The sequence below is a fragment of the Rattus norvegicus genome, chromosome 8, assembly GCF_021556685.1.
Source record: "Rattus norvegicus strain SHRSP/BbbUtx chromosome 8, alternate assembly SHRSP_T2T, whole genome shotgun sequence".
In the NCBI taxonomy this organism is placed as follows: Eukaryota; Metazoa; Chordata; class Mammalia; order Rodentia; family Muridae; genus Rattus; species Rattus norvegicus.
The window spans coordinates 43,455,839-43,477,265 of NC_141541.1; the positions used below are offsets into that span (position 1 = coordinate 43,455,839).

Genomic DNA, 21,427 nt, shown 5'->3' on the forward strand with positions numbered 1-21,427 from the left:
GTTGGAAGGGAAAAAGGAAAGAGGCTCCAAATTGTTAAGATTATTAGCCATATGTAAAAGAATGTGAAGATTTGAAGACTATGAATGGATGTTAAATGATCTTGTCTCTTCATCTCACAAGAACAATAAGGCCTGAGCCACCGCAGCATATCATAACCCTGTTTGCTGTGAAGAGTTAAGTCACCAGGCCCCGAGGAATGCAGACTATGCTGATCCTCGTATTGGGGGATAATTACTTACCCTGTAAAACCTACACAGAAAACCTAAATAGAGCAGAGTCATTTCCATTCTTGTTCTTTTAAAATCATGTTGGCAGCAAAATTAAGCTTTAAGCTCCTTGCTTGAAATCCACTGGTGACCTTGAGGAGCTTTATGCATGTGGAGCCTGGTTTCTGATCTTGCATATAAATGTTCGCATCTCATTATATAAAGTTACGTTTTTAAATCTGGTATGGGACAGTGTTAGACTCCAGGATAAAGTACAGAACAGGCAGTAAACAGAGCTACTTAACTCATGTAAATGTATACCACTACTCAGGAAAATATAATTTGCTTTAAAATTCTTTGTTTTTCAGATGATATGCCAGTTTCAAAGAGAACGTTAAAAATAAAACAAGAGTCTTCTGAAGAGGCACAGTAAGTAGATGCTTCTTTTTTTTTTTTTTTTTTTTTTTTTTTTTTTTAACCAATGTGTAAGTTTAGTGACCTGGGAGGATCATGGTACAGACCACGACAACTTCCACTCATTCATTCCTCAGTCTACCACTGGGGACCTGAACTGCCGGATTTTCTGTGCAGGAAGAAGAAACAATTGTCACATGAAGATGCGTTTTTCCGCGTGTGATTGTGCATTTCACATGCTTACTAAGAGCCACAGGGACTTGATTTTAAATGGGGCTGAGTGAAATGGTAGGAGGGCTGAGGGGACATTTAAATTCTCTCATTACAGTTTGAGAATCAGAAAGAAAGCTCTTAGGTGACCTACTTACACATGTAGAAAACAGCTCTTGGAGGACAGACTGAGAAGGTTCAGGATAGAGCGTCAGGATAGAGCCTGTCACTGGCCCAACTGTTCTCCCTCCAAGAGTTAACACCATCTGTTAAATTCACAGTTCTTTTTAGTGTCTTTAAATGAGTTCCTTATCAACAAAAAAATAAAGTTCGGGACTAAATGAAGAGCACCACTCATTTTCTTCCTGGTAACACTGAATTCATAGCAGCCATGCCTTGTGTGAAGCACCCCACATTGTGATCTTGAAATCTGATAGAAATGCGAGTCAGCAGCTCAGCTAGCCCCCACTGTGAGTCTTCTCGTGCAGTGCAGTCGTTAGACTGAAAGGGTCCCCAATGCTCTCTGATTGACTGCGCCTGGGAAGGGGTGAGCGAGCATTCAGGAATATGAGTCTCCCCCAGTCCTCTTCAGGAGCAGGACGCGACACTAATCCGGAAACCCAAGCCATCTCCTACTGAGAAGTGGTTACCTTTCTGAGATCATGACATCTAAGTAGAAAGAGAGAAAACTGTTAGCTTAACTTACTAATGGGTATGGCACATGATGGATATAGTGATTTATGGGAGTCAGAGGCTCTCTCACCTTTACATGGGGCCCGTGGGTTGAACTCGAGAGTCATCTAGTGTACACAGCAAGGGCTTTACCCTCTGAGCTATCTCCCTAGCCCTGGCAAATGAATTTTAAAATGAGTTATTATAAATCCATGCTTTTAAATCCCGCACTCCCCAAAAATGCCACTGCTTTGTAACTGACATGCCGTATGTCTCCCAAATATCCACTTGGGGCCTTCAGGAGATGGTCTTTTGATGTCACTAGGTGTAGGCCCGTCACAGAGCTGCCACCAGCCTCAAACCCTGGAACTTTTTTGGCATTGGATCTTAAGAACCCAGGAAGTGGGCAGTTCTCAGGAACTACTCAAATAAGTGTGGTGCCAAATTGCTCGAACCTTCTGAAACATAAGGACTTCTGGCCCATAAGGACTCGGGTGTGCTCTTTCTCTAGTGCCAACTCACTGAGGAGCGAGAGGGTCTGAAGAGCTTCCAGTCGGCCCATTTGCTTCTCAGGCTGGCACTTCTGAGATTCTCTGCAGTGTCTGACTTGCTCAGAACATGAAGTATTGAATAAAATACAGATGTCTTGATCTGAGTAGTGGGTTGGGTTTCGTTTGTTTTTCTTCTTCCTCCTCTCCCCCTCTCCCTCTCAGCATCTGTGTGGTTAATTAATCCATGCTTCCCACAGATTTTTCTCTAATTTCATTACCTTTTGTTTTCTTTTTTTTTTTTCTTTTTTTTTCTTTTTGGTTCTTTTTTTTCGGAGCTGGGGACCGAACCCAGGGCCTTGCGCTTCCTAGGCAAGCGCTTTACCACTGAGCTAAATCCCCAGCCCCACCTTTTGTTTTCTAAATGTCTGTTGTATGCAAGGCATTAAAGTATGTCAGTGAGCAAAGTGAGCCAAAGTCTGCCTGCACTCTCCTCCATCTCCTCAGTGGGCTTGAGATCAATAAAACATGGAGGGATATCTTAGTGGCTAAGAGCCCCTCCTGTAAAAGCATGGGAATATGAGTTCAGATCCCAGTACCTCTGTAAAAAAGCTGACCGTGGTGCTGTTCACACCTGTAATGCTAGTGCTGAAGGATTGGAACCAGGAGGACCTTTGGGTCAGTGGCTGCCTACCCAGCCAGAAAATGAAAGCCCCAGATTCAGTGAGAGACACTGCCTCAGAAGAACACAGCTGAGGGTAGTGGTGGAGGAGGGTACTTCATCCCTCTTCAGGCTTGTGTACATGCATGCACACACAGCTGTGCATATACCAAACACATACACACATACAAAATTTTAAGAGAAGGAAATTTGAAAGAACAATTTGATGGTTATAAAAGACAGTCGTCTTTGAACTCTTGTCCCACTCAAAAACATGTGTGCCTCACAAAGTGTCACAGGCGAATGTTGTGACCGAGTGAGCACCTTCACATTTCCTTAGCTTGAGAGCGCTTCCCTGCAGGTGCTTACTTGAGAAGAGTGTAAGTCAGACTCATGGGGCGCTCTTAGGGTCCTAAGAAGCAGCTGGTAACACAGTGCCAGCTCTTTGCATCTTGTGCGGATAGACCAGGGTAATAAGAGGAAAGACAGTGACTTTGTGAGGCCTCTCCAGAATGTTTTAAAGCTCTTCTCCTGGAGATAGAAGATTTTAAAGCGAAAGTCTGAAGACCAGCGCCTCTTTTCAAGATGCTTTTAGCAGAGGGCCGGAGACAAAGCTCAGTGACTAAGAGCGTGCTCGGTGCTCTTGCAGAGGCCTCGGGTTGAGATTCCAGCGTCGGTCCAGAGGCTCACAACCGTGCCTGCAGCAGCACTTGCATACACTGCCCCCACTCAAATAGTAACTAAAACAAACCAAACACCCCCCCCCCCAGCACTCTAAGCAAATCTGCTTTTCTTGATTGTGAGTAGCAAGTAAGTAAGCGCTTTTGAAGTTAAACTTTGTTAATTTTTAAAAAATGTAACTTGATTTCCAAGATAATATCTAATAAGCCACTCCCCCTCTCCCCCCTGCATAGCCCTGGTTGTCCTGGAACTCACCATGTAGATCATGCTGGCCTTGAACTCAGAGACCTACCTGCCTCAGCCTTGTAAGTGCTGGAATCAAAGGTGTGCACCATCATCTCCAGCAAGAAACAACTTATAATTGCATTTATGTAAACTACATGAAGGGTCAGTCAGTACATTATTTAAGTCGCCTGTGGAACAGGAATTACATAGCCTGTTCTCTCTTAGTCTGCTAATTATGCAAGTCATAATTGAAACATATTCTGGAATATCACCTTTAATGTTCATTGGAATGGCATAGTGTTCTTGTATTAGGTACAATAATACAAGTCATAAGAATGTACTTATTTTCCTCCAAAACATGTGTGAAAAAATTATCCTGTGTTAAAAATTAAGGTATTGTTTGAGGCAGCACTGTTGTTTTGTGTTAAATTATTCTTTGCCTTTTGAAACTTTGTTCTGAAGACCACTGTAAAGGGCTATGCTAGCCACTTAGAAGATCCACGGTCCACTGGCAGTGGGGGCACACACCTTTAATTCCAGCACTCTGGAGGCAAAGGCTGGTGGATCTTTGAGTTCATGGCCAGCCTGACCTACAGAGCAAGTCCCAGGACAGCCAGAGCTACACACAGAGAGACTCTGTCTTGAAAAAACAAACAAGTCATGATCCTGGTGTGGGTCAGTGACATGGCTTACTGGGTACAGTGCTTGTTCAAGCCTGAGAGCCCGAGTTCAGTCCCCAGAATGCATGGGAAACCTGAGGGACAAAAGTAAATCCAGAGTTTTCCTCTGATCTCCATACAGATGACACAGCACATGTATACACACAATAATAATTTTCTAAAAGTTTATGGTCCATGAAATCCTAGGGAGCATAAGTATTTATTAAAATTGATCTGAGACTATGAAAAGCTGTTTGTAATTCTAGGAACTTTTGGAGGTATTTCTGACATTTAATGCAGTCAGTGATCTTCCAGCATGGAAGTCTTTCTGAGGTGTGGGTGTTTAAATTTAACCTTTCATTCCCGATGACTGTATTTTAAATTCTAGTGGCTCCTATAATGGGCACTCTAGGTGTTGAACATTTCTAGCATCATAGGAAATTCTGTTAGACGTTGCTGCTCTAGACACTTGATGAATTTGACTGTTAACTTCTCTTTCTAGGAAGCGAGACACCATGCAGAATATTGTACAGATTTTGGAGTCGGTGCAGTTGAAATGGGAACTGTTTCAGAGCTGGACAGACTTTTCAAGGCTCCATCTTTCTAACAAATTGGCCATTTTTGGAATTGGCTATAACACCCGCTGGAAAGAGGATATCCGTTACCATTATGCTGAGATCAGCTCACAGGTGCCCCTTGGCAAGCGTCTTCGGGAGTACTTCAACTCTGAGAAGCCTGAGGGACGGATCATTATGACCCGGGTGCAAAAAATGAACTGGAAAAATGTTTACTACAAATTTTTAGAGATCACCATCAGTGAAGCGAGGTGCCTAGAGCTGCACATGGAGATTGACTGGATACCCATCGCCCACTCCAAGCCGACCGGGGGCAACGTTGTTCAGTATTTACTGCCAGGAGGGATTCCTAAAAGCCCAGGCCTTTATGCCATTGGCTATGAAGAATGTATCGAGAGGCCGCTCTCACCAGATGTGGACCCAGGGAAGGAGGGCCGTGCTGACCTGGAAACCCTCTCCGCACAAGCCTCGTTACAGGTGGAAGTGGAGCCCGCCCGGATCGTCTACTGCTACCTCGGCATTGCTGAAGTCAGGACTCTGCAGCAGTGCTTGTTCTTACACTTCCAAGCAAATACCAAAACCTTCAGTAAGGATTGGGCTGGCATTAATGGGTTTTTGTCTCAGAACTGTATTGTGGATCCTGGAGTTTCCCCTAAATCCATCTATATCAAATTTGTAGAAGTAGAGAGGGATTTTCTTTCTGCCGGCTCATTAGTCGAGTGTCTGGAAAAAGCCATTGGTTACCCCTTAAAATTTAACAACTGAGTGTCATCCTTCATAAGGATTTGGGCTTGTGCATTCTTGTCCCTTCTTCCCCTTACCCAGACTACCCCACACACATCCAGATGCTGCCGTTGGACTCTTCCTGGGAGCTCTTTCCACGATGAGACCAGTACAACCTCTAAGAAATCATAGTAGCCTCTGGGCAGAAAAAGCAGACCTCACCTGAAATGCTCATTTTGAGCAAGCAGGTCTTGCATGGTGGGTCAGTTCTTTTTTACAAAAAGAAAACATCGATTTTTGAAAGCGCTTTTAGAGCCTTGGTGTAAACAAATGTAGGTACATTCCATATTGGACAAAACTTATACTTTGAGTTTCATATGAAATTGAAAATTGTATTTTTTTCACTATGTTTCATTTTTACACATCTCTATAAGTATTATTTACAACCTTGAATAAATAAGCAATAGATAATGGCAAGTAAATGGAGTCACAGTGAATAAAACTGTTTTTTGAAGATTCCCTTTAGCTACTATTGTATATAATTTAGAGTTCATTTTTTCACCAACCAAGTGTTTTACTATTTCCAATCAGTGTTGCCTGCAAAGACTTTTGTTTATGTGATGTACCAACTTTTATGGTTGTGTTGCCATTTAAACTTAAAAAAAAAAAAAATTAAAGGAATTCCTAACTTCGTGGGTGTGCTAGTTGAGCCTTTTGTAACGGAGTGTGGCTGCACTGTTTGTGGGTAATGTCTGGCTTTGCTGTAAGAATGAACTGTATGTGGCCAGTGCTGGGTGCTCGTCCAGATGTACACGGCCCTGTACTGGAAAGGAAAGGAAGGACCAGAACCCCCTCCCCAGCCCCACAAATGCACTGGTTTCTCTGTGTATCAACAATGAAGATAGTAATTTCTTGTCAGCTCAAGAGGTCACTAGAAGTCACATTGTATCTAGAAAAATGCCGTGCTGTGCTTCTGACTGCAGCAGTATACATTTGTATGCACTTGAATTTCTCATCCTTTTCACTTACTAACTGGGGTAAGTCTCCTAAGTAGTGGAAGGACAAACTTGATACCATCTTGCTGTGTCTAAAGAAAGGAAAATGAGGATCCAATAGAAATACAACACTAATGCCTTTGAAGAGTGGTCCTTGACAGAAGAAATCGGAAGGTGCAGCCCATTAGGCAATGACTCATGCATAGTCCTTTTTTGAGACTCCAGTGGGTCACAGGTGCCACTCCACTTGGAGGTTAGAACCCTTGGCTGAGAATAGTCCCGGGTAGTCAAGGATCACAGAAACTTGGGTTACTTACCTTCAGAGGTTCCTCAACAACACTCACATGTTCTTCTTTAAATGGGCAGCAGGTCCAGATGAGAACTATAAGTTCTGATTTTCCGTACTGTTGAAAATCACAAGCCAGGAGGTAGTGGTTGTCTTTTAGTCCCAGCTTTTGAGAGACAGAGGCTGGCAGATCTCTTTGAGTTTGAGGATAGACTGGTCTACAGTTCCAGGACAGGCAGGGATACAGAGAGACCTTGTCTCAAAAAAAAAACTAAAAATAAAATTGCATGTTCCAAAAAAAAATCCTTTCCCACAACCCTCAAAATGTATGGCGAATCAGTGAATCCCCTCCCCCTCCTCATTTTGATACCATTTGGATAACTGATGCTTATATGTTTTTTAGTCATTTTAACCACTGGGATGGCCTATTTGAATCTGGGCATAAGGAGTTCCCCTTTTTTCTAACATAAGCTGCTAGAAGTAGGTGCCACTTCAGAGAGTGTAAATACCCTGGGACTGTTGGCGCAGTGCCTGATCTCTGTGTGCAGCATTTGTATGTAGGGGCCGTAGGAGATTCTTGTGGGTTTACACTTTGGCTCTCAGGCAAGGGTGCACTGATGGTCGTACAGCAGTAATCATAGTCACCAGTGCTGAACTGGTGGGACAAACATAACCAGGAACACCCCATGGCCCCTCCAGTGTGACCACTGACTAATTGAGAACTATCGATAATAGTTACAGAACTCACCTCTATCCCTCTCCTTGGCTGGTAGTTACTAGATGGGGCAGGGCAGTTTAGGAATAGTTGGTGAGGACTTTCTATCCCTGCTTAACTGGGACCGTGGCATTGTTAGACTCCTGTGACCAAGTTGGAGGGCAAAGATAAGATCGAGCCTGATTTCCTGAGTTTCTGTGTGGCTTGAAATGGGTTGAAGGTCAGAGAAGAGGACAAAAAACAGCTTTGGAAAATGGACTCGTGAGGACAGTGGCTTGCTGATAGGAGTATCCTATCCGACCAGAGATGTCTAGAAAGGAAGACAACAGGCTGTCAGGTAACTGAGCATTGCTACAAACAAGGGGACTAATCAAGGCCCTAAGTAAGCCTTTTATCTGGTCCAGGAGGGATAGAGGCCTTTTATATGTGTATGAGTATTTTGCCTCCATGTATGTGTATGTACCTACCACATGTGTGTTTGGAGGTCAGAAGCATCTGATTCCCTGGTGTTGGAGTTATGGATGGTTGTAAACCACCACGTGGACACTGTGGCTTGTACCTTTGTCCCTTGCAAGAGCAACAGCTACTCTTAACTGATGAGACATCTTTCCAGACCAAATTATAAATTCTTCGTAAGATGTTGGGTGAGAAAGCCTATGGGGTTTGATTGCATCTGCTCACGCTGCAGCTCAAAATCGACAGTCAACTCCAGTTCCAGGGGATCTGGTACCCTCTTCTGGCCTCTACAGGCACTGCACGCATGTGGTGCAGACATTTTTTAAAAAATATTTTTAGTATTCTCAAATCTAGAAAAATCAGATAGGCAAGGAAAACCAAGACAGCCCATCCCCCTTTTGACAGTCCAAAGTTTGAAAGTCTCTGCCTCTCGGCTGGCTTGCCAAGAGGCAGATTCCATAGATGTCAGAAGCAGTCCAGTGTTTGTATAGGCATTTCGTAGAGCCACTGCATGACTGGTATTTGAAGAGGAGCCAGGCTGGCTGCACTAGGAAGAAGCCGCAGGGGCTCTACAGGTAGGAAAAGCCATGGCACGATGCTGGAGCTGATGGGGTGTGTACAGATGGGGAGGCCCGGCTGGCTGCCTCTACTACCTGACAGTTCTGCTTCCTCTGAGCAGGCTCCGCCAGACATCCGTGGCTAGCCTTCTACCCTGCGCAGCGAAGCAGCCCTGCCCGAGTACTTGAGCATGTTTTTATTTATTAGCTGTTAGGCTAGAACCGGTGCGTTCCCTATTAAAGCAGCATTGGCCATTAGGGGGCGCAGAGGTGCCCCACCATTGAATAACTCGGGAGGGGCGTGGGGTTGATTAAATTCCCGGCGGAAAGATCTAGACCTGGGAATTAAAGGATCAGAGCTGGCCTAAGCCGTTCACTACAAGGATGGGTGACTGCGAAGGCACCAGTGGCTGTACAGAAGGAAAGGAAATTTATATCCCGTCCTCCTGCAGCTGCTCCCTGCTCCCTGCTCAGCATTAAGCCTGTGAACGGTTCACGGATGAGGAGCGGAGGACCGTTGCCTCAGTTTCCTGCTCATCTACCTTGTATCAAGTCTTCCGTGGTGTTCGCAGCAGTGAGGCAAAGGTCCGAGACTCCCCCTTGGGCCTCGGGTTCTGGAATTCTGGAGAGCCGGCCCTTTTCTCTCCTTAGGAGAAGAAAGGCCTGTGGCGTCGGGGCCAGATGTCTTCTTCCCCTGAAGCCTTGGGCCTGAGCCGGGCAGAGTCTGGGATAGTGTTTGAATCCACTTCTCAGAGGCTGCGGCTGACCCACCGTGAACCCACACCACACAACCGGGACTCCCCTCTTCCTTCGAGAAGGCCGCCCTGCTTTGACTCTACATGCGGCATGCCAAGCTTGGAGCGGGCCATTCTGGCCGCAGAAACAGGGCTTTTATTGTCGGGTGAGGGTGGCTTCTTAGATTTAGGTTAGTCCCCCATTCCTCCCTTTTCACCCCCAATGAACGACACCTGTGCGGGAGGTATGACTCGGGATAGTGGTTCCTTCTTACTCCCAGGGCTGGTTCACGAAGGACCACGACTTCTCCGACCCCAATCTGAAGAGTAACCGGGTAGAGGCCGCCGGATCCGGCTGTTCGAGCCCGGGGAGAGCTCTCCTCCCTCCCCCTGCTGCGGGTCACTAGCGCGCCGCGCCCGGCAGGACGGTGACCTCTCCACCCCTTTGAATGCCCCGCCCCCTGTCCAGTCGGTCTCCACCCCACCTCCCCATCCGCACACCCGCTGACTTGGGTTGGAGCCACCCTTGTCAGTAGCCTGGTTCCTGTGCACATTCGGGTTGCCGCTGCTCACCCATAGCACCTGTAGACTGTAGTGTGCCCAACTGTCCCTGAGTGCTTCGGGCCACGGAGGGCCATGATTCTTCCGGCCAGAACCCCCGAGACCAGGTTACTGCGGGTTTTGTTCCTGGGACTGAGTACCCTTGGTGAGTCAAACACCGGGTCTGGAGGGGCTTTGATCAGGTAAATCCGATCCTAGGAGGACTTTAGGGAGTGGGTCTGAAGGGACTTTTGCTCGACATTCTTGTCTTTCCTCATTACTCTCCACTTCTGGGCATCACTGTTTGGTGCTACACTTTCTCCCTTCTATGGCTAGAACAGCTTTTAGCTTTGGTGTGGTGTGTGGTGTTGGGGAGGGGGGACAAAGGCATCTCCAGGCAAGACCTTTGGGGTGAGTTAAGTTATTCCTGTCTACTCTCCACCCCCACTCATCACAGCTGGATAAGCTGAGGCACTGGATGAGACAGTGACTAAAGAGCTTAAAGACTTAGTTCCAGTCCCCCCACCCCACCCCACATTCAAGCTGATGTGAAAGATCCCTGGGGGAAATGCCTGGTCCTCAGCCTTGACGCAAGTGCTTCAAGCAGTACTTCACGTCCCAGCGTTTCCCGCACCAAGTTCCTTTCTTTCCCTCCTGCTTCCTGCCCTGGAAATCAAAGGGAATGCCCCCAAAGCCTGACCATGAGGTCATTTGGACACAGGAAATTCGGGAAGAGGTCAGTTGCTCAGAGTAGTCATACAGTGCATTTTCAGGTCTGCCACGATCCGGTACCTTTTCTTAGATCCAAAGGAACAAGGAAAGCAGGGAGAGGGTACCAAAGGGTCCAAGAGGAAGGAACCCTCTGGAAGCAAGTGCTTGGGTGAGCTGCCCAGGACAACTAGCTTGAGCAGGAGCTGAAGGTGGTCCAGTACCGTACCTGGAGGGAAATAACTCAGTAGGAACTTAGTCCATTATAAGCTGTTCCCCCGGGGCTGTTTTACTGTCTGGGTTGGGAAGCTTCTGCTTTAATTCCTTCCTTGGGCTAGAGGATGTCAGAGCAAGTAAGACCTGGAAGAATGTAGAGGAAATTCAGTGGCATTGATGGGGCTTTCCTTGCTCCCGTGCATGCATGGGTCGCTTTCAGCTTGGTCTGTGTCGGAGTGGTTTGAAGGGCATGAAATCTTAAGGTTCCCAGATATGAGTCTCATGAGCTTCCGCCCTTTGCTCCAACGCCTGGAGTGTTTCCTGCTCCTTCAGTTTCTTCAACCTCAGCTTCTGTTTCTTTTCTGCATTCTTCCTCAATTTGACCCTTACTGGGTTGGAAAGGGCAGTGTCAGCCTCCAAGCAAGGGAGGAAAACCCTATATTGGCTGCCTGAGCATCACGGGTGTCCTCTGCACCTCACCTCTGGCCCCTTCCTTTTTCTCTTCCAGTTTTGAGTTTGATTTTGTCATATCAAAGATCCAGAGCCTGAGATGCTACCGATGCCATGGAGGTTGCCCTTCTTGGCCTCTGGAGGGTTAAATGCGTTCGCTTGCTGCTCTAGAGGAAGGCACAATGCAGTAAGGCCCTACTGCTCCACGTGCTCTTTCGTGGCTCAGAACTGCCCCTGGAGCGTGAGAAGCCCACAAGGGGAGTTTCTCAGAGAAAGAGGGAGACTAAAAATAGTAGCCCTGGGGAGCAGGGCCCATTCGCTCTGCTTAGGCCCTTGGCCTGCTCTCTCCCTTTGGTCTCAGATTGGGCCAAATGATGCTATTCTTGAGCAGATCCCGAGTCCTTCATTGGAACCCAGCAACTCCCCATTTTTCTTCTTGCAGCACCCAATCACAAAAAGATCTGATCAGTTAGGGGGTTCTTCTGTTCTGAGTGACGCCAGAGCAGAGGGCTAGGAAATCTCAGGAGCCCCTTGCCCACCTCGAAGCAAGTGTGTCCATCACTGCATCTCACTTCCCACTTCCAGCCCCTGCCCCTCACTTTGCAAACTGCGAGTGCAAAACCTGCAAGAGGCAGCTAGGGCGCCCTTGGGGAGCGAAGCTTGAGTCTGGCTGATGATAGACACGTTCTCCTCCTTACCGGCCTTTCAACGAGAAGGCTGGGGAGCGCGGCAGCTGCCTGGAGGCTCCAGACGCGCCTGGCGGTAGCGGAACAACCTGCGGGAGGAGTCCCTGGTGGGAGGAGGACCTTCTCAAGGCGGGGTTATTTTTGCCAGCAGAGCCTCCGGTCTAGCTGCCCTGGCTTCATTGTCTTCTGCCTTATCGGCGGGCGCAAGTTTCCTGCTCCGACTGCAGGGACTTACCAGGAAATATCAGGGGTGGAGGATGCCACGAAGGACAAGAAAAAGGGGTGGGGGCCTTGGTTAAGACGTGGCCGGGAAACGAAAGGGGAGTCGTGCATCCTGGCTCAATAGAGTTCTAAGTCTCCCCGCCTTCCTCCTGGCTTTGCGGGCGCAGATAGTCTGGGGCCTCCGAGCCTCGGCTGCTCGCTCGCCTTCCTCAAGGTGGCAGCTTGTCCTGAGTGCAGAGTGCTATAATACGGAAAGAGCAAGACTCAGGAAGAGAGCTACCGGTGTTCCCAGGCTCGGCTCTGTACTAACCCAAAGTTATTTTCCCAAAAGGCTTTCACTGCATGACCTCTCGCTTCTCCGAAGGGCAGAAAGCGTGTTCTGGGCACTGTAGTGTCATCACTGTCCCACTTCCTCCTCCTCAACGCGCGTTGGGGAAGTTTTGTACTTGTGGGAAGATTACCTCTCATCCTGAAACGTCCTGCAACCCAGAGGCATTTCACTATAATAGCCAGGACCCCCCCCCCCCCCAAAAGGGTTCTTGAGGGTTAGATTGGGACTCAGGCAAGTGTTTTCCTAGGGGAGCTGACTCAGTGGGACTACGATTCCTCAGGTCACCAGCAGGAGCGGGAGTCGGCTCTCTCGGAGTTCTGAACGAGCAGCGAAGTTAATGAGTAACTGCGTCTCGCTCTGCCATCCGGTTGCGAGCTCGGGCGTCATATGGGTTGGCATCTTCATTCTTCCTTGCCTTTCACCAAGGAGACTGGAGGAGCAAGTGTGTGCCGTGAGGGTGTGGGTCAGAAGCAGGTCTGCTTTCCTTCTGGAGTTGTCCTTTTCTGGAGGTGAACTTGCTCAGACTCTGTACCTCAGGATTAGAATGAATACATAGAAATGTGGTCCCATCCCTACTCTAGACACAAGACGTCGGAGTGAGCAGAAGCAGGACCCTGGGAAAGAGGTCTCCCGGCACGTCCCAGGCTTTGTCCTCGTGAGACATGTTTTCTCCTCGAGCGACGGAAGTTAGGGCGGCTCCATCGGCTGACCAGGGAGCCCACCCTAGGAGCTAACAGTCTTCTATGCTCTGTGTTTCAGCTGCCTTCTCACTGGCTCAGATGGAGCTGCACGTGCCCCCTGGCCTCAACAAATTGGAGGCGGTAGAGGGGGAAGAAGTGGTGCTCCCCGCCTGGTACACGATGGCACGGGAGGAGTCTTCATCCCACCCCTGGGAGGCGCCCTTCCTGATTTGGTTCTTGGAACAAGAAGGGAAGGAACCAAAGCAGGTGAGGGGAAAATCTTAGCCAATGACAACCTAAGGGTATAGGGATGAGCTGGCAGAGAATGTGGATGGAGGACAATGTTATAGGGAAGAGAAGACGGGCTCACAGTATCCATGTTGGCTCTCATTGTGAAACCCAGGATACAAAACTGGTAAAAGTGTCTGTGGGAAAAGCACAGAGGCACAAGGCTTGGGGGTGGGGTGGGGTTCCGGGGGTGGGGCTGAGGATAGAAGAGACACGTTGTGAATAAAACACAACCTTTTCCTTGTTGGTCTCATCCTGTATACCCGGCTGGCCTCAAAACTCAGAGATCTGTCTGCCTCTGCTTCCTGAGTGCTGAGATTAAAGGCAGGGGACGCCATGCCCGACTCACCAATTTCAAAAGCTCCACATGCTGTGTGCTGACATTTTCTGGGCTTGAGGTTATCAAATACAGGCCACATCTCTTCCTGGATCCATCTGCCTTCCAGGCAATACTCCTTTGCTTTTAAGCAGAATTTCTCATCTGTCACCACCCTCATCGTTATCAATCTCCAGCACCATCCCATGGTGTTTGTGTAGAGTGGGTTTGTACAGGCCGTGGTGCTAGTGCGGAGGTCAGGCTTAAACTTTCAGGAGTCAGTTCTTCCCTTCTATCTCTATGTGGCTTTCAGGGATTGAACTCAGATCATTAGCCTTGGTCCTTGATGGTATGCTTCCCCCCAGCCCCCACAGAGAGCCATCTTGCCAACCCCAAACCCCTAAATTTTTTTATGTCTGTAAAAGACAGTATGGCCTCCTTCCATCCCTTGGTGTCTCCGTTCCTCCACTACGCAGGACTGGCACTCAGTGGTGTTTTATCCGGAAGCTAATGAAACCATTTTCAGATTCTTTCACTGTACAGATTCCTTGCATGATCTTGGAAAATGTATTCAGGGAAGTCATTTAATCTAATTATCTTGGGTTTTAGGTTTGATTTTCTCCTTCCTTCCTTCCTTCCTTCCTTCCTTCCTTTCTTCCTTCCTTTCTTTCTTTTTCTATCTTTCTCCCTCCCTTTTCCTCCCTCCCTCCCTCCCTCCCTCCTTTCTTTCTTTCTTTCTTTCTTTCTTTCTTTCTTTCTTTTTCTTTCTTTCTTGTCAGCATCTCTCTCTATAGTCCTGGCTGACCTGGAATTCATTACATAGACCAGGCCGGCCTCGAACTCCCAGAGTCTGCCTACCTGCCTCTGCTTCTGCCTCCCAAGTGCTGGGATTGCTGGAAATGGAACCTAGAAATTCCTCAATACACCAGGGCAAAGCAGGCACTCTTGATCAATCCCCCATTTAAATTTGTGTGTGTGTGTGTACGTGCATGTTTGGATGTGTATGCATGTTGATGTATTTGTGTGTGTGTGTGTGTGTGTGTGTGTGTGTGCGCGCGCACGTGCACGTTCATTCTCAGGACAGAAGTCAACCTTTGTGGGTGTCATTCTTCAGGCGCTATCTATCTTGGTTTTGAGACAGGGTCTCACATTAACAGCCCCGAAGCTCACCCACTGGGCTATGCTGGCTCACCAGCAAGTCCCAGAGTTCACCTGTTTGTGGCTTTTCCAGCTTCAGAGTTATATGTGTCCCACCTCTATGATCCCATATCAGCTTCTAGAATATTTGTCAGGAAGGAAAAAGTAAAACAACACTGGCCAGTACAGACTTTGGAGATTTAGGAAGGGGTTGAGGAGAAAGTCAGTTCTTAGAGAAAAATAGTCAGCCTTGAAGGGGAGATGCTTTACCGGCTCAATAGGGGAGAAACTGGAAGTGTTTTAGTCTTTTTCGAATGTAGCTGTTTTTCTCATTCTGCCTTTTCCATCTCAACACGCTCGGTGTGCTAGGTACTGTATTGACCCCGTGGAAGACGTTTGTGAGGAGTGTGTGGGACGTTTGGGAGGAGTGTGTGGTGTTCCTTCCAACCTGTCAGATGCTGAATATGACTTTGCTGTTCCAATCCTGTCCCAACGGTATCAGACACTACTATACTTGAATGGTGAAGAAACTGCACAGTGCTGTGAAAAAAAAAATGTTCCACGATGTTGAGATTTTTGTTTGTTTTGATTTTTAAACATGAGTTCTGAGGTCTGAACTCAGATCTTCATGTGTGCAGTACAAGTATGTCAGAGACCGAGCTATCTTCCCAGCTATACCTTATTCTATTACGGGGTTGAGGGGGGGGGGGTCTGGTTTGTTTGTTTGTTTGTTTTTTTAATGTGACTTTGAAAGGTAGAAGAACCTTTAGGTTCTTTTTTTTTTTTTTTCTGGGGCTGGGGACCGAACCCAGGACCTTATGCTTCCTAGGTAAGCGCTCTACCACTGAGCCAAATCCCCAACCCCAACCTTTAGGTTCTTAAGAGACGCTCCACGTGGGAACTGCTTGGAGGTGTGCATGGATGGGTGAGAAGACAGGTTAATGAAAGGTGGTTCAGGTCAGAAGGCTGTGTTCAAGTGAGGAAGCAGCGAAGGAGTCCATTCTGGAGGGGGAAGACACACCTGGCAACAGATGCTGACAATAATGACAGCTGCATTGGAGGCTACTAACCGATCTCTTGTCCCCACTAGGTCTTGTCTTATTTCAAGGGTTCCCTGTCAAATAAACCTGGAGTAACCCTGGTCCACTCCATCTCCACACGGAATGTGTCCCTGCGCCTGGATGCCCTCCAGGAGGGAGACTCTGGGACCTACCGCTGTTCTGTCAATGCGTACGACAGTGACGGCAAAAATATAGGCCACAGCATCAAAACGATAGAGCTCAAAGTGCTGGGTGAGTAAGAAGGGCACATCTCGGGATCCTTTTCCTTGCCAGGACAGGGAGGTGAAGCAGGGCTCCCTCTCAAGTGACTGAGCCTAAGACTTGGGGATGAAATGTGGAATGTTGAGCTGGAGAGACGGCTCAGTGGTTAAGAGCACTGACTGCTCTTCCAGAGGTCCTGAGTTCAATTCCCAGCAACCACATGGTGACTCATAACTATCTGTAGCCCTCTGGTGTGTCTGAAGACAGCGACAGTATACTCACATACATGAAATATATAAATCTTAAAAAAAAGAAGAAGAAATGTGGAATATTTAAAGAGATTAGGGGAGTGGAGTGGAACCTGTGGGTCCTTAGAGTATGGATTTTAACCTGCCTTCCCTTCTCTAGTTCCTCCAGCTCCTCCATCCTGTAGTTTTCAGGGTGTACCCTATGTGGGGACCAATGTGACTCTGAACTGCAAGTCCCCAAGGAGTAAACCTACTGCTCAATACCAGTGGGAGAGGCTGGCGCCATCCTCCCAGGTCTTCTTTGGACCAGCCTTAGGTAAGGAAGTTCCTGGAGGTCTCTGAAATGGTGGCTGAAGAAGAGGAAGGATGAGAGGTACCTCACAGACTGGAGTGATGGGAACAGGCTCTACAGAAAGGGACACGGAGAGGTGACATGTTAGCAGGTGCTACGCTCCATGCTTCAAGAACTGTGTATATATGCTCTTACTGAGGTCTGGGACTGAACGTCCTGATTCAAGTTCCTGTCCTGCAGCTCAGTAGCTTGGTGACTCTTTTCCCCCACTCTCTTGCTTGTAAAATGAGATTTATACACTCCAGCTATAAAAAATAAATTGGGAAGGATTGTGTGTGTGTGAGTGTGTGTGTGTGTGTGTGTGTGTGTGTGTGTGTGTGTGTGGTGTGAGATACTGGCAAATTTAACTCAGGATCTTGGACATGAAAGGGAGGCACTCGGGGCTGGAGAGATGGCTCAGTGGTTAAGAGCACTGATTGCTCTTCCAAAGGTCCTGAGTTCAAATCCCAGCAACCACATGGTGGCTCACAACCATCTGTAATGGGATCTGATGCTCTCTTCTGGTGTGTTTAAAGACAGCTACAATGTACTCATATGTAATAAATAAATAAATCTTTAAAAAGAAAAAGAAAGGGAGGCACTCTACCACTGAGTCACACCCCAAGATTCCTTGGTTTTTTGAGACAGAGTCTTTCTCTCTCTCTCTCTCTCTCTCTCTCTCTCTCTCTCTATATATATATATATATATATATATATATATATATATATATATATATATATCTCCTCTCTCTATATATATCCTCTCTCACTCTCCATATATATATATATATATATATATATATATATATATATATGTATATATATATATATCACTGGCCTCAAACTAATGATCCTTCTGCCTCAGCTTCCTGAGTTCTAGGAATATAGACTGTGTTCAGCTACTGGAATATTTGAAATATGAGTCATTAGATGACTTTAAGGAGGTCATTATTAATTGCTGAGGCTTTGCCTTTGCAATGGTGTTTTGACTGTATAAAATAACAAGTAATTTTTTGTTGCTGTTGTTTTTTTTTTTTTTGTTTCGTTTTTGAGACAGGGTCTCGTGTCTCTTCTATGGCTGTTCTAGAACTTAAAATGTAGACCAGACTTACTTTAAACTCACCGAAATTTGACTGCCTCTGTCTCCCAAGTGCTGGATTAAATGTGCACAACACTACACTCAGCTTCATGGATAGTGTTTTTGAAGATACATTTTGAAGTATCATTTTAAATACTTTAAGCAAGTTGTTTATTATTATTGTTGTTGTTTTTGTTGTTGTTATTGTGTATGCACATGGCAGGTGTGTATGTGTGCCATGCTTGAGGACAACTTTGTGGAGCTTGTCTTCTCCTCTCACTTTTGTGTGGGTTTCAGGGGATTATAAACACATGTGGCCAGGCGCAGGTGGCAAGTAACTTCCTCACTGAAGCATCTCACTGGCCCCAGAGTATTATTTTAAAACGTCAGTGGGGGGAAGAGGGGTAACTAAAAGAAGTACAGCAAAATGGTAACCACTACTGGGTGTCGGTGGTGGGTATAAATATTTTTATTTTTCCCCTTTCTACTTTCCACTGGACCATTTTATTTTATTGGTGCTGTAGATAGAATGCAGGGTCTTGCACTAAACTTCAATTTTACTACTGAACTAAACCCCTGGGACCCATTTGACTCCTTCCCTCCGATGTAAGCCGAGTGTAGATGCTTGAGGTGTGTGGAGGCCAGCTGTCACCCTTGGGACAGGAGCTGTCTACCTTGACTTGTGAGAAAGGGTCTCTCCCTGGGATCTATGCTTATTGATTTAGCTATGGTGGCTGGCCAGCATTTACTGAACTATTTCCCTAGCCCCTAATCCGAGCACTTTAATAATTATATAACAATTTTAAAAGGGGCTCAATGAATAGGTTTCTTGTGGAGGAAAAGCAGGTACAGAGCTTAGGTCAGGCTCAGCAAAGAGTCAACAGCCAAACGGTCAGCATGCATAGTCTGTTCATACTTCTCAACCCCAGTGGCTGAAGAGTATTATCCCCAATTTGTAGGTGAAGGAGTGGGGACCCACAAGGGTCACATGGGCATTTGGGATAACAGCTCTTCCAGTTTCTAGTCAAATGTTCTTTCTGTCTGATCATCCTCCTACATGGCCTTCCAGAAACAAATGTCAGAATGATGATTTGGTTTTTCTACATAGCAACTTTTGTTCAGAGATCAGTTGGGACCGTTGAGGAATAGAAACAGAGCAGGCATTGAGCTAGTCTGTCTGCAGAGTCCAGAGTGCTGCCAGATTCTTCCTGCCCATAAAGCCAGAGATGAGAGTGAGTCTCAGAGACTCAAAGAGAGGCCATTCCAGAACTGGGGCATATATATATATATATATATATATATATATATATATATATATATATATATATATATATATATATGTTTGGGTTTTGTTGGTTTGTTTGTTTAATGGAAAAGGTAACCCTTGGACTGACAGCTAAATTGGTTCCATAGATACCGTCCGTGGATCTTTGAAGCTCACCAACATTTCCACTGCCATGTCTGGAGTCTATGTCTGCAAGGCCCAAAACAGAGTGGGCTTTGCCCAGTGCAATGTGACCTTGGACGTGATGACAGGTCAGTAAGGGGTAAGTGTGGTGAGGCAGTATGGTCAGTGGGTGGCTTTGCAGGGAAGAAGAGGTCTGTCTGCTGTGGCTTCTCATTGATTCACGACTGGGAATTGGACTTGGTCAAAGGCAGGTACAGCTGTTCGGACAGTGTCTAGCCATTTTCTACTTGGCAGCCAGCCCTCTACCCCATCTTAACAGACAGAAGGGTAGAATGTCATGGTGATAGCTGAGTAGTGGAACTTGAGCGAATAGGGAACAGGTAAATGTCCCCTTTCTGACACTAATGCTTTTTCAGGGTCCAAGGCTGCTGTGGTCGCTGGAGCAGTGGTGGGCACTTTTGTTGGGTTGGTGCTGATAGCTGGTCTGGTCCTGTTGTACCAACGCCGCAGCAAGACCCTGGAAGAGCTGGCCAACGATATCAAGTAGGTGTCCCTGACCCTTGAGGAGGTGACAACTCTTCAGACTTTTCTCTGGCATCTGGGAATTCAAACCACTCCCATTTTTGATAGAGAGATGGGCAGTGGGCGTAACAATATTCTTACGGGAAGATTTAAAGGGAGGGGGAGAGAGGGGAGGAGTTGTGAGGAGGAACAGTAAGGCAGGCGTGTAGAAACTCTTCTCCCTTTTCTCCTTTTGGCTTCTCATGTGTTACTTATTTGATGACCAGGGAAGATGCCATTGCTCCCCGGACCTTGCCTTGGACCAAAGGCTCAGACACAATCTCCAAGAATGGGACACTTTCCTCAGTCACCTCAGCACGAGCTCTGCGGCCACCCAAAGCTGCTCCTCCAAGACCTGGCACGTTTACTCCTACACCCAGTGTCTCTAGCCAGGCCCTGTCCTCACCCAGACTGCCTAGGACGGATGGGCCGCCACCTCAGGCAGTGTCCCTGACCCCAGGTGGGGTTTCTTCTTCTACTCTGAACCGCATGGGTGCCGTGCCCGTGATGGTACCTGCACAGAGTCAGGCCGGGTCTCTCGTGTGATAGCCCAGGCACTCATTAGCTACATCTGGTATCTCACCTCTCTGGAAAGGTCTCCCGTGGCACAGAGGACTGAATCTTGGGAAGATACCCACGCTCTAGACCTCCAGTCCTTTGCCCCTACCTCCTTCTATTGTTGGAACACTGGGCCTCAGTAAGACCAAAATCTGGGTCAAAGGACACAAGGAGGAAACGGAACTGAGGTTGGGGGTGGGGGTTGAGGAGGCTTCACTTCCTCCCTGCTTCTCTCTATGAAGCCAGATGAATGCTGCTGAGATTGGCTACCCTCCAAGGGCTCTGGAGGAGACTGCCAGTCAGTGATGCCCCTGGCTCTGTGATCTCTACAGCACCTTTATCTAACTCGTCCTTCGCCATTCACTTCATCTCCCTGTATTAATGTAACCTGTCCTGCTGGCTTGGCTGGGTTTTGTTGGAGCAGGGGATAGGGAAGACATTTTAAACCTGACTTGAAATTGATGTTTTTGTTTTCGTTTTGCAAGTTTCAATAAAGATACATCGAATTTACATGGACAAGTAATCAAATCCTCTTTTTTTTTTTTTTTTTTTTTGACAACTAGGACCTCTCTGAGTTGAGTTACAGGAGGCTATGAAGTAGATCCTACCTATTCAGGTTGTGCATCCAGGAGGCTTTACACAGCCACAGGACTTACTAGCTTATAGCTCTTCTGGAGTCTGTAGAAGGGCCATTCATTGTCATATGGAAAGAGAAGGCAAGAGAGCCTGAGGCTAAGGAGCCCCTAACCTATTCTGAGCAACAAGGAGGTGGTGCTGAATGGGGTGGTGGGGGGTGCTTGCTGCTGGAACTCTGGGACCCTGGGCTTGGGCCTCCGCACACTTCATGGTGTCTTCCTCTCCAGGATGGAGGAGAGGGACCTCCCCCATGTTTCCTAACTTGAGCCACTGGATCCTTAATTAGCATACCTTCCCACCCTTTGGGTAGCAGGCCCCTTTTTCATTTGAAGAAAGACATCAGATGCTGTGTGGGTTGATGTACTAACCTGTTCTTTCCTACCAAGGGTGGGGTCTTCAGATCTCAGTTTCTCTGTCCCTAGTGCCTCTGGGAATGGAGAAGTGGGTATAGTTTTCCTGGAGAGACTCATACCCCAGGCAAGTGGTGGGAAGAGGATCTCTGAGAAGTCTAGG

General features: G+C 47.2%; 2 protein-coding genes and 1 long non-coding RNA gene across 15 annotated transcripts in view; 2 read left to right on the forward strand and 1 right to left on the reverse strand.

Moving 5' to 3' along the window:
• The window catches only part of Msantd2 (Myb/SANT DNA binding domain containing 2), a 33,874-nt gene extending 27,666 nt beyond the window's left edge, over positions 1–6,208 (forward strand). For 4 of the 5 annotated variants that reach the window (XM_087563286.1, XM_087563287.1, XM_087563288.1 and 1 more), the window contains exons 3-4: positions 576–636; positions 4,720–6,207. In XM_087563286.1, coding sequence (XP_087419412.1) covers positions 576–636; positions 4,720–5,557 — 899 coding nt within the window. In that variant the 3' untranslated portion in view covers positions 5,558–6,207. 5 annotated transcript variants of the gene reach the window in all.
• Positions 546–9,619, reverse strand: LOC102549473 (uncharacterized). Of its 2 annotated transcripts, XR_015627607.1 has the most exons (4): positions 6,828–7,054; positions 4,252–4,312; positions 1,595–1,678; positions 684–1,500 (listed from the first exon to the last, which is right to left on the reverse strand). It is a non-coding gene; the product is annotated as an uncharacterized LOC102549473 (long non-coding RNA). The 2 variants fall into 2 exon arrangements; XR_015627606.1 differs by lacking the exon at positions 4,252–4,312 and having other exon boundaries at positions 546–1,500; positions 6,828–9,619.
• Esam (endothelial cell adhesion molecule) lies at positions 8,409–20,801 on the forward strand. 8 transcript variants are annotated; one of them, XM_087560870.1, is made up of 8 exons: positions 8,474–8,542; positions 8,977–9,109; positions 13,171–13,358; positions 15,923–16,124; positions 16,503–16,658; positions 19,165–19,287; positions 19,576–19,702; positions 19,948–20,788. In XM_087560870.1, exons 3-8 carry the CDS (start codon positions 13,191–13,193, stop codon positions 20,264–20,266), a joined length of 1,095 nt encoding a protein of 364 aa, XP_087416996.1. In that variant the 5' UTR covers positions 8,474–8,542; positions 8,977–9,109; positions 13,171–13,190; the 3' UTR covers positions 20,267–20,788.
• The last annotated feature ends 626 nt before the right edge of the window (positions 20,802–21,427 follow it).

Bases quoted from the DNA above. Each gene is read 5' to 3' on its own strand.
- Esam (XM_087560868.1), top strand. From the start codon at position 13,191: ATGGAGCTGCACGTGCCCCCTGGCCTCAACAAATTGGAGGCGGTAGAG. The intron at 13,359-15,922 runs GTGAGGGGAAAA...TGTCCCCACTAG, and splicing joins AAGGGAAGGAACCAAAGCAG to GTCTTGTCTTATTTCAAGGG. The intron at 16,125-16,502 runs GTGAGTAAGAAG...TCCCTTCTCTAG, and splicing joins GATAGAGCTCAAAGTGCTGG to TTCCTCCAGCTCCTCCATCC.